The sequence below is a fragment of the Natrix helvetica genome (assembly GCF_964273705.1).
Source record: "Natrix helvetica genome assembly, chromosome: 3".
Lineage (NCBI taxonomy): Eukaryota > Metazoa > Chordata > Lepidosauria > Squamata > Natricidae > Natrix > Natrix helvetica.
Window position 1 is genome coordinate 64279187 of NC_138549.1, and position 19032 is coordinate 64298218.

Sequence of the window (19032 nt, forward strand, 5' to 3'; positions counted from 1 at the left end):
GGAGCTAGCTAACTATCGTCCAGTCTCCAACCTCCCCTTTCTGGCGAAGGTTGTCGAGAATGTGGTGGCGCAGCAGCTCCCGCGACACCTAGACGAATCCGACTATCTAGACCCACGCCAGTCCGGCTTCCGACCCGGGCACAGCACTGAGACAGCCTTGGTCGCGTTGGTTGATGATCTCTGGAGGGCCAGAGATAGGGGTTGCTCCTCTATCCTGGTCCTATTAGACCTCTCGGCGGCTTTTGATACCATCGACCATGGTATCCTATTGCGCCGGTTGGAGGGGATGGGAGTCGGAGGCACCGTTTTGCGGTGGTTCGGCTCCTACCTCTCCGACCGGAAGCAATGTGTGTTGATAGGGGGGCAGAGATCGTCCCTGAGGCCACTCACTTGTGGGGTGCCACAGGGGTCGGTCCTCTCGCCTCTCCTGTTCAACGCATATGTAAAGCCGCTGGGTGAGATCATCCGTGGTTTTGGGGTTGAGTACCATCTTTACGCTGATGATACTCAGCTGTATATTTCAACCCCAAACCACCCCAACGAGGCTGTCGAAGTGATGTCCCGGTGTTTGGAAGCCGTCGGGGTCTGGATGGGGGACAACAGACTTAAACTCAACCCCTCCAAGACCGAGTGGCTGTGGTTACCGGTGCCTCGGTTCAGCCAGCTGACTCCATCGCTGGCCATAGGGGGCGAACAATTGTCCCCTGTGGAGCGGGCGCGCAATTTGGGCGTCCTCCTTGATGCCCGGCTGTCAATGGAGGACCATGTGGCAGCCGTGGCAAGGGGGGCGTTCCACCAGGTTCGCCTGGTGCGCCAATTGCGCCCCCTACTGGACCGGAGTGCCCTGCGCACGGTCACTCATGCGCTGGTGACGTCTCGCCTGGACTACTGCAATGCTCTCTACATGGGGCTTCCCTTGGGACGCGTCCGGAGACTGCAGCTAGTCCAGAACGCAGCCGCGCGGGTTATTATGGGAAGTACACGTTACTCCCACGTAACACCTCTCCTGCGCGAGCTGCACTGGCTACCTGTGGCCTTTCGGGTGCGTTTCAAGGTATTGATCACCATCTTTAAAGCGCTCCATGGCAGTGGACCTAGTTACCTGCAGGATCGCATCCTACCACACACGTCCCTGCGACCTATCCGCTCACACAGGGAGGGGCTCCTCCTGGTGCCGTCTGCTAGTCAATGCCAGCGGGCGACACCTAGGAGTAGATCCTTCTCTGTGATGGGCCCAACCCTCTGGAATGACCTCCCCCCTGACATTCGAACTACCACCGACCTCCGTTCCTTCCGGCAAAAGTTAAAGACTCACCTATTTCAATCAGCTGGCCTGGCACTTTCTTAGTTCTACCTCCCGGGGATTTATTCATTTTAATTGGGTTTGGGGTTTTAAAAAGTTTTTAATACACTATATACTATATTTAATATTTATTATTCTATGTACAGTCTTGCAACCTCCTCCACCTACGTATTTAATTATTTAACTGTTTTGTATGTATTTTATAACGTATTTTAGTGACTGTACACCGCCCCGAGTCCCTTTCGGGAGAGGGGGCGGTCTATAAATATGAATAATAAATAAAATAAATAAATAAATAAATAAATAAGTTTGTATGTTTTAAAATTTATTCCTGTACACCGCCCCGAGTCCCCCCGGGGAGAGGGGGCGGTCTAGAAATTTAATAAATTATTATTATTATAATTATTTGAAATAAAAAATGGAATTTCTTTTCAATATTAGCTACCCTAACAGAATTAGAGATGTATTTTATGTAACTTTGATCAAATCTAAGAAGTATTCAGCAGTATAAATTAACTTAATGTCTGTCCTATAAAAATTCATGGAAATTGTTATTAAGAATAACAATTCACATATAATGTTAAGAGTAACTGGCATCCCAGGTGCAACAACAACACTGCTTCTACTAGCCTTTTCACATTCCTGGGCAGTTTTAAGTATTTCAAAAATCAAGATTATATAAACAGATTATAGTTGAACTTTCTAAGTTCTTGATTAAACAACAATCATAGGAAATAGGAGAGGTAATTTGAGTTTTCATATAAATTTTATGAATTCTTTCCTGGGAAAAAAAGCAAGAAGAAAAGACTACAAATAGGTAGACCAAGTTTAAAGTGTAAAAGACAAAATTGTGTTTTCCCATTTCCCCTACACCAGATTTTTATTATTTTTAAAACAGTTCATAAATAATCTGAGTAGCAATATGACCAAAATTTATGATGACACCAAGAACTTTCTTGGTGTTTACTTTCAAGTATTTTCAAATCAACCTCCTAAAGAAATGGCAAATATAATGCAGTAAGGTATGTAGTCCCCGTTTAGCAACTGTCTCATTTAGTGAAGATGATGATGAAAATATAACTGTATGGCCAATCTTGCATTTATGGGCTTTGCAAATCTGTAAACAAATAAAAGCTGAAATCACATAACCACAAATGTTATTTCACCTAGTGACTGCATGATCTAACAAAGAAGCTGCAGGTACCAATTGTGGTTGCTAAACACAAGGACTACCTGTAGTACCGTCTGAGTTAAGAATCTTAAGTTGATTGATTATTAGTGATATCTGGAGCAATCTTCAAATAAGTATCCTAAACAGAGGAAGACCACTCTCTAGAATCCAGAAAGAATTGGGAGCAGAAGATACAGAGCATCAGAAGATACCCCTAAGGCAGGGGTGTCCAAACTTGGGAACTTTAAGACTTGTGGACTTCAACTCCCAGAATTCCCCAGCCAGCATGGCTGGCTGGGGAATTCTGGGAGTTGAAGTCCACAAGTCTTAAAGTTCCCAAGTTTGGACACCCCTGCCCTAAGGCATTCAACTCTTGACCCTGCAGTCCCCAGTCACCATCAAATCATCAACAACTGCACTTCCACCATTTAAGATCAGTCCAACAGAACCAAGTGTTCGCTCAATCTGCATTAGGCACTCATATTGGAATTCTACTCAAGAAGAGGAGCATTACAACAAATATCGGGATCAAATCCCCCAGTACTTTCTAGTAATAGAAGGGCATCCAGAAAATATTTAAATTCAGTTGGCTAAAAATTTCTAGTGCAACAGCTTCAATAAACTTGCTATTAGCTTAATGACAGTTCTTCTCCAGTTTAGCGTGAAGCCTTCTGACTACAGTCACAGTTAAACCTTCTTCATCTGATTCAAAAGACCACACATGGATTGGATAAGCTCTGTGTGCAAAATCTGGGGTGGGCTGAATACTAACCTGGCCATTCTTTCCCAAAAATTAACTAGATACATGGTGAAGAAGTAACCATGGCTAAGACAATAACTTAATTTGATTGGATGGCATTTAAATTTACTTAGATTAACACAAGCTTAATTAACACAATTAACATGATTACACTCCATTTAGTAATATCGCCCAGCTTCTCTCACATTACAAGTTCTTTAAATGATTGCATGGCCCTAAATGGCATTGATTGTGCACTTCAATTAAGCCAATATACTATGAAACAATAGTAGCTTGGAATGATTATGTCAATGCTTCACAGAAATAATTCAAATTCTGCCAGAAATTTACACCTGCTCTTAATGAAGCAAGTCCTATTAATTTCCAGGACAGAAAGTGAAAAGGGGAAAAAAAAAGATTTCCATAGAAAAGCCTGCTAATAATCTAGTGAACGCTAGATGGTGGTATGAAGTCACAGAACACACCAAGTTTGAAATCTTTTATCAGATGTCTAATGGGAAATATGCATGCATGTTGCAGTTACAGCAATAATCCATAGAATCTGAGTTAATAACAAAGGGGTTATAAGTATGTACTCTAGGCAGTGGGGAAAAAGAGTATCCAGAGGTTCCATAACTACTAAATAGTGCATTCTTCCACAGAGCAGGGGGTTGGAGTCAATAAACTAAGTTAACAATTATCAAGAATTTTGCACTAAAAATGTTGCATATATGGACTAATTTCAGTTCCAAAAAGTATTTTTCCTTTCTCTGTTGAAGCCCCATAATATTTTGAAATGATATTGTACATCTGTGGTTTTTGAAATGTACTCCCATGGAAAGAGAAGGCAGCAAAGTCAGCTTCAGTGAGAGCTTTCCGAATGTGTTGTTTATGTTGGGGGACATCCTATTGTACTATTATTTTTTTATTTACTCCACAATTGTTTGCTAGCAATATAGGGCCTATCATCATGTTCACTGTCATCACCAATATGATTATTATAAAGGGAAGAAAGAACAGGGGCAGGAAATAATCATTTCCCCAAATTCCACCCATTATTCTTTTACTAAATTGCAATTAGAGGAGAAACAAAATTGAAAGAAATCTCATCAATGAGATTCTCTGAGTAAGCAATGCTTAGCCATTTGTTCCGTCTCTCTTATTTTTAAATATCTTTCATCTTCCTTTAGGAATCCATAGAAAAGAGATCCAGTCACAACCTGGGAGTTAATGAGAAAGATAGAGTCTTTATCAGGAAAATGATCTATCCTCAAAAGTAGTGCTAGGATCTAGGCTACATTGCTGAAAGGATCTGGGCTAAGATCAACTTGGACTCTCAGGATACATACAGGATGTATTTTGGAACAGGATGTATATCATGTTCTGGCATCCTATATGGTTGCAAAAACCCATTGCATTTTTCACCACTACAGAAAAGTTCATAACATATTAGTCTAGAACCTGATATGGTAGGTTTCTTAAGCAGATACTGATTTTTCTTACTAATGTCTATCCTTGGATTTATTCATACAGTAGAGGCAAGCAAGGATGCAGCTCTAGAGATTTGTTATTTACACTCCTTCATGGACATTAAAACAATTGTTGGAAGTCAGGTTGATATAGTAAAGAATATTGCTCTTAGATATAGCGATAATCAGAACACAGAGCTGTGTATTATTTAAAGACTGGATGAGTTTATGAGTTTTTTTCAATGTCATGGGCATTTTTGCTCCTACGTCAAGTAGACCCTTCCACTAGTCGTCTTTTGGCTTGGAGCTCTTGACAATGCTGCAGTGCTCAGAGTCGGTAGCATACGTCCATCACCTGTAAGGCACCATTGGTAGAAAGTGTAGTCTTACAAAACCCAACTAAAACATCATTGGTTGGATGTCACAGGTAGCTTAATAGAAACGAGAACTTGAAAGTATGTGGTGTACACAACTTAAAACAACTGTGGTCTGAATGGACACAGCTGTAAGGCTTTGAGGGACAACAGAAAGACCATTTGTCTATCTACATAAGCCACTTTTAAATTTCAAAAAAGGGATCCTTAGAGGCCAATGCATGGTAGGAGTGATGGTCCACCAGCACTCTCCAAGAAAAAATAGGGAGTATTTTGTTAGAGAGGAGGAAGATATTAGGAAACCTCAGTGGTTTGTTTGAGTACTTGCTTTAAGAAAGAGAAGGCTTTTATCATGACTGCTGCAGGAGCTGGGAAGGGAAAAGTGGGATCTGAGCCTTTGCATAAGAGAGAAAAAATATAGCTTATGCACATCATAACAAATGTATCTGCAACCCATATATTCAGTGTAATGAGGCCACTGTGTGTAGTGACTGCTAGGGAAGGAGGCTTCTGGAACAGGGGAATTTGGAAGATATGTCTTCACTCTGGGATTTTGCCAACAGAAGGTTCTCTGATGCAACTGGAATAGAAAACTGTTATTGACTTAAAAACTTTGTGGGTTCCTTGTTTGAAGTCAATTATCATAGGTAACCAAATAGTCAGCATTCCAGTTCTACTTCCATGTTTTACTTTTGCCCATATTTCCCTATCTACCTACCTTCTTCTCCTTCTCAGCCATCTTACATATCTTGTCCAGATTACAAGACCAAAAGTGCCATATGGTTTACTTGCAGCATTTAAATTGTGCACACTTATGCCAAAAAAATAAAATAAACCCGCTTACAAAGTCATGTGTGCAATACATTCTGAACATAAAGGAGGATTCTTTCCTGGCACAGACTTTGGATTTAAGTTAGTGAACATCATTAATACCCGTTCTCCAGATTTTTAAGATCTTTACCGTTGCTTTGACTCCTGCTCATTAATATAAATTGCCTGGCCAAGGTCAAAGCAGTGTCCAAAAGCCAGAAACGACTGCTTTGAATTTCTTTTGTAGGGATTTTGAACAATATTTAAACTTCCCCTGTGATAGCTGGAGGTCATGGGTTTTTTTAAAAAAAATTAGATTCTTGCTATCACGAGCATATGTTCTCTTATGTTAGCTTGTTATCTTTTAATTGGTTTCTATTCTAAATTTATGCCAACTGTTCCTGCTGGCAGCAGAGGCTGCTATTGAAGCTGGGATGGTGCCTTGTCAACTTTATTGATGCATGTGTGAAATGTATATTACCATTCCCATTTGCCTCTCTATATAGCTCAATTGCTTGCTGGGCTGCTGAGAAAGATTTCCCTATCATTATCCATTTATCCCTCTTTTGGAAGTGGCTAGTTCGGGAGTCTTTGTAATTTGGCAAAAACGCTCAAACAACACTGGAATAAAAATTGTACGAAAAGAAAAATGTCGAGGCAAAATGAGAACAGAGACCATCTTAACTATTTTTTGCCAAAATAAAAGTAAAACCTAAAATAAAAGTTAAAAAGTAATATGCTTCTGAGAAGCAGACATATATGAAATTATTGCTAAAATCCACTCATTCAGAGTTCACTCTTTCTTCCTATCTCTTATGAAGGATTCTGACTCCAAAGGGCTTTGTTTTAGCAGTTCAATAATCCATGTTTGAATGGAATTCTTGAATACGACAATACAGAACTTGAGAGAGGAATCTGCAATGGTAAAAATAACCTACTCTTCTCAGTGAGATATAAAGGATAGAACCAACATTCTTTAACATCTAAATCAAACTCTGGTTGCCGGGAGAAAACAGACATAATCCTATATGTTCTGCCTTGATTTTCTGGAAATAGTGGAGACCAATATTATTGTATTGCTAATAGTAAAATATTACCTGGGAAGACTCAAATCAGTCTCTTGATCCCTCTCACAAAAGATCCTGGATAATATTAATTGTGCTGTAAAGGAGACAGAGACTCTGCGTGCATGAAACACAACCGGCAAATGGCCTAAATATATGAAGGCAGCTGCTTTGAGTCACAGGGAGGCTCCAGGCCTTGCTGCATAAAGAGCCCATCATGTTTTCCTTGTCTCTCAATCCTTGTCTAACATCTTCTACCAATTCATTGGCATAGATTAGGGCTGCCATATCTGGATTGCCAAATATCTAAAATCAGTCAATGAGATGCAGAAACAGTTAATTCTTTGCCTTATATTTCTATTCATATCCCTGCTATGAGGGGTAGATCATAAATCAGATTTCAGACAACGGAAACAGGGTGATGAGAAGTGAGAAATTTTTCTCACCTTTCTTGGCTTTGGGACTATAGGAACCTAATCCCAGCTACTACGTATCTAGCAGTCATAGGGCACTTGCCTTTTAGTACTAGAAAAACTGCAGCATAGACATCAGTCGTGAGCTTTTCCAAGGTGTTTCACTAGTAGGCCCCTCACAGAGAAATCCTTATAAGTCCACCTGCTTAAATTTATTTGGAAGGAACATTCAGAGTTCAATCACCAGGAGGATAGATAGGGAAAATAGTTCTCTACATATTCTGACTTCTAGTTATCCAGACATTAGATCAGAGCAAACACTTTCAACGATGTAGAAATGAATCAATAGTTATTACAATATCTAAAGTAATTATGTAAGCATTTGTGTTACCTAATCATATCAATCAGTCCCCGTTAATAGCCTTACAGCTTTATCTTGAAGAGGACATTAACACAGTGTAATATATAGAACCAATCAAGAGGCTACGAGGATATTTATACCTGACACTAGCCTAACCTTATCAAGATAGGATTACACTTGGTTTTATCAGACAAACCTGATGCATATATCATCAGCTATTGAGACCATTTGTTTCTCCAGAACCAAAGATGGATGAAAAAAAAAGTTTTTTGTTACAACAACCAATCCACCATGAGTATTTCTGCCTGGACTAAGATTATATTTATTAACATTAATGCAATCAATGACACGTTTAGGCACTTTCAAAGAGTGCCTTCAATAAATCAAGGACATGAGAAATTAGAATGACCTAATAACAACCAGAAAAGTCAGTTGATTTTTTTTAATCCTATTTCAGATAATATCAGAATAACAGAATAACAAAATTGGAAGGGACCTTGGAGGTCTTCTAGTCCAACCCCCTGCTCAAGCAGGAGGCCCTATATAATTTCAAACATGTGGTTGTCCAGTCTCTTCTTCAAAGCTCTAGTAACGGAGTACCCACAACTTTGAAAGGCAAGCCATTTTACTGGTTAATTGTTCTCACTGCGTTTCTTGTCTTGCCTTCTGCTTCTTTGGAAAATAGGTGACACCCTCTTCTTTGTGGCTGCCCCTCAAATATTGGAACACTGCTATCATATCACCCCTAATTCTTCTTTTCACTAGGCTAGACATCAACTCCATTAGGAAACCAGGACAGAAAATTAAGTCCACAAAGAGGACTAGAATGACACTTTATGGACAGAAACTCTAATAACAGAATACTGCAAGTCTGGTTGTGCTATACCTCTCCTCCTCTTTTTTTTTTACACCTCAGTGAATCAGGGATGTTCCTGCCTGAGTCACTTTTCAATATTATCTTGTTTCATAGGACGCAAGTAATGTTTCTGCCATTTTTGCCTAGATTCTGGTTTTTACATATCTCTGTCAAGATTATCTTCCTTAAACTCTACAAACAGCCAAAATTATGTGGATCCTGCAAACTTTGAGGACAGGAAATACAATCATAGGGCTGCAAGGGGACCTTGGAAGTCTTCTAGTCCAACCTCCTGCCCAAGGCTGGAATTTTTGTATCACCCGAGACAATTGGATATCCAATCTTTTCTTTAAATCCTCCAGCAATGGAGCACCCACAACTCCAGAAGGCAAACTGTTCCATTGATTAATCATACATTCTTCCTTATTTCCAGGTTGGATGTCCTCTCAGAAGCTTCCAACTATTGCCCCATTGCTTTCCCCCCCTAATCTTTCCCCCCTGAGTTAAAATACTTCCCCAACCCACCATCTAATGCCCATGTCTGTTTTCCAGATGATAAACTAATACTAGTAACTGGTCAAAGAAAACACCTCTGTTACACAGGATTTTTTTCTAGTATTACTGGAATTAGTGGTACTATATCTTTATAATATCTTTATAAATACTAGTATTAGTGGGCCTAATACTTTATAATATCTTTATAAATATTTATCTTTATCTTTATAAAGATATAGGACATTTCTTAACCTTCCCATTGTGCTAGAAATGGACCACGTCTGGCTGCCTTTGAATTGCTGCTTAGCAGGCTCAGGAGAGAAAGAAACAGTGATTGAGAATGGTTTATCTCTTGCAATTTTTCAATCGATACAAAGCTCCTGACATGCACTAAGGGGAACAATAAAGAAAGAAAGCAGAGCAGAGCAGAGCAGAGCAGAGCAGAAAATGTGGCAGGTGACAGTACTGAAGAGAATTGAAATGAGAAACTTGGTGCAAGAAAGAAACTCAAGATCTAAAGAAACTAAGGGGTTGCAAGTAGCATTGCCTGAAACATAAAGGGGGGGGGGGACACTGTGTTTTAGAAGGTGCTTGATACATGGCAGCAGAATGGGTGGGCCAGTGGAAAAGGTAATTTTAAAACCACATCAAGCCCATGACAGTTAATGCCAAAGTAAAGCTTCCAAAGTAAAGTTGTGGTTAGGCTGACTGCAACCATATGCATTGGTCAGTCCAAGGTCCCTTCGCTCCTATCATTCATTATCAGGCAGGCATTGCTTAATTTCTCCCTAGACAATAACACTCCCGGGAACTGGCTCTCAGCCATATCTATGCTGTACTTAGAATATGCAGTACCACTAGTTTTTGACCTACAACCATTTGTTTAGCAACTGTTCAAAGTTACAAAGGCATTTTAAAAGTGTCTTACAACCATCCACACACTTACGACTCTCATAGCATCCCCCAGTCACGTGATCAAAATTTGGACACCTGACACCTGGCGTGCACTTGTGATGGTTGCGGTGTCCAGGGATCATGTGTTTGCCATTTACGACCTTCCCAGCTGGCTTCTAATAGGTAAAGTCAGATTCATGACCATATAATTCACTGAACAACCACAGTGGTTCACTTAACAGTGGCAAAAAAGGTTATAAAATTGGGTGTAGCTCAGTTAACAACCGCCTTGCTTAGTAACAGAAATTATGGTCCCCAATTATGGTCATAAGTCAAGGACTATCTGTATAACATGCCTTTTATCCTAAATCATTATTAGATGGAAAATCATATTTAAATCAATTAAATAGTCTGTACAAAGCCTTGAAAAGCTAAAGTTGAAATAGTGAAGCCAGTAGCAAAATCAGGTAGGTGAGCCAAGGAAAGGCAAGAATGACAAACTTTTCTCATTTTACCTGTTTATCAAGAATATGTTACTTCAGACTTTCCACAAAGAGTTAATGGTAACATAGGCTGCTTCTGTTACTTCCATAATTAACTTCTTGCTTTGGATGATAAAAGATCATGTTTTGCTCAAATGAGCTTCATTGCAGAAAAGGCTCTATGTCATCCCACTCCAGCATTCTGCCACACTGATCCCCAATACAAGAAACTGCATGTGGTCTGTAGACAAATCATTCAGCAGTTGGTTTCTGAATCAACATCGGACCTTTAATTGATAAGCAGGAAGCCTGGAGGTTTTAATTTAGATACTGGTGCCAAGTTGGGGCCTGGATTTTATGGCCTAAGTAGCAATTCCTAGCTCTATAGTTTTTATGAAGCAATTCCTGAGTGTAAAGGAAAAAGGTATCCAATATATGGATATCAAATGACAGCAACTAATCAATTTTTTCTCATCAACTTATGGCAAATTTAATAAAAGTGCCAAATTGGCAAAAACTGTCTTCCTGATCTTTGGACATGTCTGTGGTCTATCCATCCTTTCCAACTGACTGTTAATGAAGTTAAAGACTCCAGTAATAAAAACGGGCAACTCCTGCTAACCCAAAGTCTGTCACTTCTAATACAAAAGATTAATGAGTTGAGAAATGGTCAAAAAAGAGTAGGAAGAGACGGCCATGAAGTGCAATCAAGAGATCACCTAAAGGCAAATGGTGCAGTTTTGCTATTGAAGAATGAGTAGGCATGGGGCCTCATAACCTCTGAGTCCCTGAGAAAATTAAGAGGAAAATTGCCTTCCCCAACCCGTTCAGACTTTCTTCATATACTCCAAACCACTGCCAAAAACATGCCGTTTTTTCCACACACACACACACACACACACACACACACACACACACACACACACACTTCATCCCAACCCATGAGGGAAACAAGTTTCTTGTTTCTACTGGTGTTAAACTGCCATTTTTACCCTCATTTTGATGCTGTCCTTGGATAGCCTCAAGATATATAAAACCTGTTAGCCTTTGTCATCTTGTACCTCCCTCTCTTGGAGTAATGTCAGATGACTGCAGTGGCTTGTAAGAGAAACAATAAAGACGTGATAGGGATTGGCAATAGGAGACAACCAATTTCACACTATTGTGATTTTTCTGGTGAGTAGCACATTCTTGAGGCCAAAATAAAGAATATGAGAAGTGAGGGCAGCCCCAAAATCCTAGTTACCCCCCTGTAGTTCTACTACAGCAGATCAAATAAAGATATAGCAGTGTTGAGCTAAGCCCAGCAGCAGTATACTTCCTGAGTCTTAAGATAAATGATGCATCCGCTAATAAATTTTAAATGGCATTTTGCCATTATAATGTCTGTTGCCTCATGTTCAGTCTGTTAGCATAAATAACCATTAAATCTTTCTTGGCAATGCTACCACTTTGTTAGTTATAGCCAGTAAAGCCATTCATAGATTTGTGTTATGACATCCATAATTACAGAAATAAAGGTTATAAAAAGGATAATTCATCCAATCCATGGTATATTGCAAAATTGCTCCTTTTCCTCTTCAGATAAACCAGCAGTCAATTTATCAAGTCCTCAAAATATTTTTTAAAGAAAATTCCAAGAATAAAACAAAATGCTTCATAGGTTTAATAAGAATTTAACCTGAGGAACTCTCACAATTAATATTTGTTGCTATTATACATAAAAGGCACAACTCTTGGATTATTCCCCACTACAAGATATGAGCAGAAGCTTTAGAAGGGCTTATGCATGAGAACGTCCTAGTTAATTTTGCCTATTAGCTTCGAAATTTTATTCACATAAATCTCTTGCTCTTTATAGTAACCTATCACAGACAATTTCCATAAGGATAATGCTCTGTTATATGACTCCCCATGGATATCTAATTGTCCTTGGGACTAATTCAATTTCAAACAAACATGTCCTTGGTTAACTCATCTAAGGGGTTTAGAATTCCTATACAACCCCATCAGATTCCTGTTAGTTATTCCCAAATCCTTCCTTCCTTCCTTCCCTCCTGCCTTCCTTCCTTCCTTCCTGCCTTCCTTCCCTCCCTCCCTCATAGTTTTTATTTTCTCTAATTGCATAGTAAGATGTTCATACGAAAAAAGTAATCCTGGCTTCATACAGATATATACCATTTAAATGTATATCTGAGCACATATCTCTTGTTTCATATATCCATATGCCCCATTTTGATGTATGCATCATTATAATTAATTAACCCATTTGGGGATGGAAGGTTGAGGTGGCTGAGGATTAGCTTAGTCCAAGGACAGCTGGTAAATTAATGAACTAGGTGAGATTTGAGTCATGAATTTTCTGATTAGTAAGTCAGTCTCTTGAACCACATTGTTACAACAGCTGGTCACGTTGATATTGCAAACATGTTATCATTTACCTGTATTGCATCACTAAAAAAGTGCAGGCATATGTGTATGTTATGGGTTTGTGTTTCTGCATCTGTAGCACTGTAAGCTAAGTTCTCATAGAGTCATGCCTGCACCTTTTATGATAGTTGAATCCATGCTCAAATAAAAGGAAATTGAGCAACAGTATGAAAACAACAGGATATGAGAAAGATTTTCACAGTGCTGTAGCCTATCCTTGATCTCTAAGCATTACTGCACAAACCCTCATGTTTTCCACTTTTTAGAACAATACTTTGATATTCCAACAACACTGCAATCCTATAGATGTATATCCAATAGTAAGCCTTGCCAGAATTTATTTAGCAAGACCTATTCCCAACTTAGTGAATTTAGAATTGTTTTGCTATGTTGCAATAAAAAACACCCGAAAACCTCAGGCTAGACAATTATAGAAAGTTTGGTCCTTGATTGGGAATAAATTGCCAATCTTTGTCCTTAGCTAGAAAAATACCCTCAATACCATGTGAAAGAGCATCAGGGACATGATGACCAATTTAGAGGTGAATGGTGGGACAGAGTGCTTTTAAATAACAACAAGCTTTAGCAAATGCAGCAGCCACTCCATCACTAGACCTGCACACGTCCTTTCAAAGAAGCAGCAACACATTCTGCCATCTCGACTCTATCCAAATTTTGTCTTGTGCACAGGAAATTTCATGTCTCACAAAACTACCCCAAGTTTCTATAGCACAAAGCTATCTTTTTAAATAGTTCTCTTGAATGCTGAGAAGTCTGTGGGTCAGTTAGTTAATATATTTATTTATTATTTCAGCTTATAATGATGCTCCATTTCCCAGGATTCCAAACAGTTTATAAATAAGAACCCAATGTTAAAACATAAAAAGTATTAACCTGAACATAACAAGAGGCTTCTGATGCAGCAGAACCTTCAAGTATGCTCAGATGAAGAGTTATGTTTTCACAACTTCTCAAAAATATAATAGGGAGAGGCTAGACTGAATGTAGGCTGTTCTAGAGGCAGCTGGGAAATAATTCAGGCATGAGTGACCATGAGCACTGTCTTCCAATCTATGAACAATACATACCTATTTCCCTGGCTTAGTTGATAAAGGAGGAGAGCCTGTGGATTAGTAGCTAATACAACTGCCTAATATGTAATACAGCCCAGATTCAATTCCCAGTAAGCGTATGGTTAGTTGATGAGAGCTAAATAGCTTGAAATAGATCTATACTAGTCTCCCTTTATTTATTTATCAGCACAAATACTATATATATATAGTATATGTTTTCTACATATAGTATATGTAGTATATATATATATGTTTTCTGAGGTTTTCGTGGGTGTTTGTGTGTGTGTGTGTGTGTGTGTGTGTGTGTGTGTGTATATATATATATATTTGTGTTACAACTCCTGGTATGCCCAAATATGGGAGGGAGCTCACTACTCCCCCTTTCTGTCCTTTGCCTCATTACAGAGGACCATCCAGGCAGAAAACCATATTTTTATTTTTAATGTTGCCTTTTTATATTTGTGTTGTAAAAATAAAAATATGGTTTTCTGCCTGGATGGTCCTCTGTAATGAGCCAAAGAACAGAAAGGGGGAGTAGTGAGCTCCCTCCCATATTTGGGCATACCAGGGGTTGTAACACAAATACATACCTATTTCCCTGGCCTAGCTGATAAGAGAGCCTGTGGCCTAGTGGCAATTACATCGGCCTAATATGCAATACAGCCCTGGTTCGATTCCCAGTAAGGGTATGGCTAGCTGATGAGAGCTAAATAGCTTGAAATAGATCTATACTAGTCTCCCTTTATTTATTTATCAGCACAAATACAATATATATGTACACACACAACACGTGTGTGTGTGTGTGTGTGTGTGTGTGTGTGTGTGTATGTATGTAATCCCACAGTCATTGAACCAGGTTTTGGTGCTTTTGGCAGTGTGGGCAGCTAGAAAATGAAGCCAGCATCCCCATAAAGCTTGTCTGCAGAAGGAAGCATGAAGTGCTCCAAAATCTCCTGGTAGACAGCTGCGTTGACCCTGGTCTTAATGAAGCACATTGGTCCAAAGTCCTCTTTTCTGATGAGAGCAACTTTTGCCAAAAGCACCAAAATCTGGTCCAATGACTGTGGGATTACTGTGCTTGATTGGCCAGCAAACTCGCCTGACCTGAACCCCATAGAGAATCTATGGGGCATTGCCAAGAGAAAGATGAGAGACATGAGACTGAACAATGCAGAAGAGCTGAAGGCCGCTACTGAAGCATCCTGGTCTTCCATAACACCTCAGCAGTGCCACAGGCTGATAGTTTCCATGCCACACCGCATTGAGGCAATAATTGCTGAAAAAGGGCCCCAAACCAAGTACTGAGTACATATGAATGCTTATACTTTTCAGAGGTCGGATATTGTTCTATGTTACAATCCTTGTTTTATTGATTGCATGTAATATTCTAATTTTCTGAGATGGTGGATTTGGGGTTTTCATGAGCTGTACGCCATAATCATCACAATTATGGCAAATCACGGCTTGAACTATCTTGCTTTGCATGTAACGAGTCTTATCTCATATATTAGTTTCACCTTTTAAGTTGCATTACTGAAATAAATGAACTTTTGCATGATATTCTAATTTTTCGAGTTTCACCTCTGTGTGTGTGTGTGTGTGTGTGTGTGTGTGTGTATGTATGTGTATATATATATCATATCATATCATATCATATCATATCTATATATCTGCAGGAGCAGTGGGGAAGAATTTTGGTAACCCAAAGCTTTCCCCGAAAGAGATCCAGATTAAGAGTCTGCACAGTCTCGAGCTGGATGGGGAAAGGAAGAAAAGATTGAGGGTAGCTCTAGAATCCCTCAGGATGTATCTAGTAGGTTAGGGTTAGAGTTTATAGCTTTAGTTTAGCAAGATTCTGTCCACTGAAAGTAAGTGAATAAAGGATTAAAAATTTGGGGTTTTTTTCCAGTGTCTTGTGCCTAACAGCTACCAATTTGTCAAGCAGGGGTTTGGATCCCAGGAGGAAGGCTGTGGGAAAATGTCACCCCATTCAGAAATAACAAAGGAAGGTCTCTGGATTCAAAATAGGCACCAGTGTTGCTAGAGATGAGTTGAAGCGTATTTTCCCCCATTCCGATCTTCATAGCATCCAGATGCTGAAAAAGGCCCTTGGTAGCATTCTTGGTCAGCTCAGGGCAGAGATTATGTAACTGAATATCACATGTACTGCCAATTAGTGATGCTCCTAGCAGTGTTATGTAGATGTTAAATAGTAATGAGAAGAGAAATGAAGAGATGAAGTAGAGATCTTGTGCTAGACCATTCTTCTCCCAACAGCAGTGATTGGGACCACAAACCAGCCTTGGAGGAAAAAGACCCACCAAATGCCCCTCTTGCCCAAACCCCTTAACCTTTTAGTCCAGAGCTGAAATATCATAATTGAGGGTATCAAGGACCGCCAAATTTTTTTTGCATAATACCTGTGCTAAGACATACCACCCACATCCTGAACCTACCAAATGTCAACCACAAGCACAATGAATAATATCTCCATTCCATTAATCATAATAACCAGATAATGATTTGACAGTGAAAGGGTATGATGAAAATGTAAGTAGATACCATAGGCCAACTCACAGTTGTCATGGTGACCATGAGATTTTCCCCCACCCCTCCAGTGAAGCAAATTGAAACCTTACAGCTTATAAACAAAAGTTATGAAAATTATTGCTGATTCCAGTACCAACCAGTGTCAAGGTAAAGAAACTCAAGTAGGGATGAAGTTGTATAACATGGAGGCCAGTAAAAGCAATGCCCTAACTTTTTCCCAGGAGCCAAGTCTTGAACAAACAATAACTCACAAATTATCTAAACAGCAACACCAGTGATCACCTGCAGAGTATCCCAGATGGCAATCACAACTCTACTTCCCTGCCACGGAGTTATAGCTGGTGCAACTCTTGAAAAACAGGTGGACACATCTCTGAGGGTGGAACAGAAGCTTGTCAGTTATATCTGCTCTGACATCCAGGTTCAAGTAAGATTTCTAATCCAGCACAATTTTCTTCTTTGCCTGATACTTTCTGCCCTTCAAATGTTCTTCCTTTCATCCCCTTTACAACCCCTGAGAGCTGTTAAAATGCAAACACTGCCATCAAAGTTTATGATGCAGATGAAGCAACCTTTTGAAAATAGTTCCAAGTGCAGAGTTTTCCCAGCCACAACAGAATCTTTACCTCTCCACACTACCGATACTTGCCTTTCTCTGCCCTATTGTGTCCCAGTGTAAAGAAGGTGGCAGAAATGAAGCTTACCTTTGCTAATATCTTCATATTCCAGCCAGAGCTGTTTTTGGACTTGTTTGTTGGGATACCAGATAGAGCAGGATTCCTCGAATCCATAGACAGCTTCCTGTATATAGTGGTTGCCAAAATGATCCAGCAGAGCCACAAAATCTCCCCGAGATGTTGCTCCATCCAGAGAATGAAGGGCATTACCAAATGCTGCAGAGAACACAAGTACAGCAAGCAAGAACTTAAGTGAGAGAGAAAAAGACAGAGAGGGTAGGCAGACAGACAGACAGAAAGACATGTTTCTACCGCATTTAAATGCTTCTGGAAGCTCACAAGCAGGTTAGTAATCCTTTCCCTCCCCAGTACCCAACAGTCTGTATGTAAAAATGAGGTTAACTATACTTAATAGAGCTGATATTTAAACAAGGTTGGTGGCTATTTCCAAATGTTTCAGGACTGAATTCAGTGTGTAAAGAAGTAAATTGCCTTGTTTTAGCCTGATAAAAATGTTTAATTTCAGCAGCAAACTCTTAGTTGTTTGTGGGGTAATGAGGAAACAATAAGAATTACTCACCCCAAAAATTGTTATAGCATCAGCTCTCAAAAATTAAACTATTACCTTGACTGAATGATTGAAAAATGTTACGTTTCTAAGGAACATTGTATATTGAGTTGCAAAGAAAAAATCAACACTGTATAATGAATGGAATAAAGATTTTTCTCTATTAAAGTATTTATTTCAGATGAACTGTCTCTGCTCAGACATTTTTATTTAAAGTCGAGCTTCTGAGACTGAATACCCTGTGTGAAGCCACAGCAACCTCTGCAATAGTGCCATCCTATGTGAACTGCTAGTCTATTTCCTGATGTTTTTCATCAATCTTTTTTTTTTGGGGGGGAAAGCTTCAATATTTCTTAAAAGGATAAAAAATTACATGCTCAACAGACAACATATGACATGGAATTCTGGCACCGGGTTTGTGGTCTTTTCCAAGCTGCTCCTAGAGAAGATGAATATTTGCTTTATTTCATCTACATGTTTTAAGATGTACAGGAGGGTCAAAGGGCACCAAATATTTAAGAAGGCAAATTTGACAGAACTCTGAAAGAAGACCCTTAAAAATTTATATAATCTGCATTTTCAGCAAACTCATTTGCACTCTCCAGACTTCCACTGCACTCAGTTTTTCTGCTTTGATAATTCTTTGAATTGTGCAGCATGATTTTCAATGGAAAGAACTGCAAGCTGTATACAAAATGCATACCTTAGAATAAAATGTCATGATTTTAGTATACAATATAAAATCGTAGTACACACTTTAATGTGGAAATGGTTTAGAATGGAATATTGAATATATGAAATTAGTATTCTCCAGATCTACTGGGATCATTAAATCACTAATCATTAAATTGCCATCCAACATTGGAATTAGAATTCAACAGAACTTTTGGGTGTACAACCAGACAAATCTGTTCCCTTCTAACTCTTACATATGAAATTGCTGATGACAGTCATGTCGAGGGTGAACAAAAAGTTAGAATGGCTGCCTTTTGGGCTGCTGTCCCCCACCCCCCACCCCACTCCTACTGTGATACTATGGCCAATCTAAAGCCACCCCACCAAGTACTGGGCAAAACTTACACTGAGAGGTGGTCATTTGGTTTAACCGAACATGATACATGACAGAGCGAACCTTCCAATGTTGTAGCAAAGGATATCCAGAAATCTCACTGAAATTCACCATCCCTGTGGACAAAACCATGGGCAAAATAAGAAAGGCAAAGACACTCGGCATAAAACATTTCAACGTAGTGGTATTCTAAATCTGGCATAGAATCTGAATTGATTTCCCCATTCAGCAGAA

The 19032-nt window shown here is 39.4% G+C and overlaps 1 protein-coding gene across 1 annotated transcript in view; it reads right to left on the minus strand.

Moving 5' to 3' along the window:
• The window catches only part of ASTN1 (astrotactin 1), a gene marked incomplete at its 5' end in the record, with an annotated part of 262549 nt that overhangs the window by 36863 nt on the left and 206654 nt on the right, over positions 1-19032 (minus strand). The window contains 2 exons of the mRNA XM_081946598.1: positions 17189-17377; positions 18810-18914. Of these exons, the coding sequence (XP_081802724.1) occupies positions 17189-17377; positions 18810-18914 (294 nt within the window). The remainder of the gene's footprint in view (positions 1-17188; positions 17378-18809; positions 18915-19032) is intronic.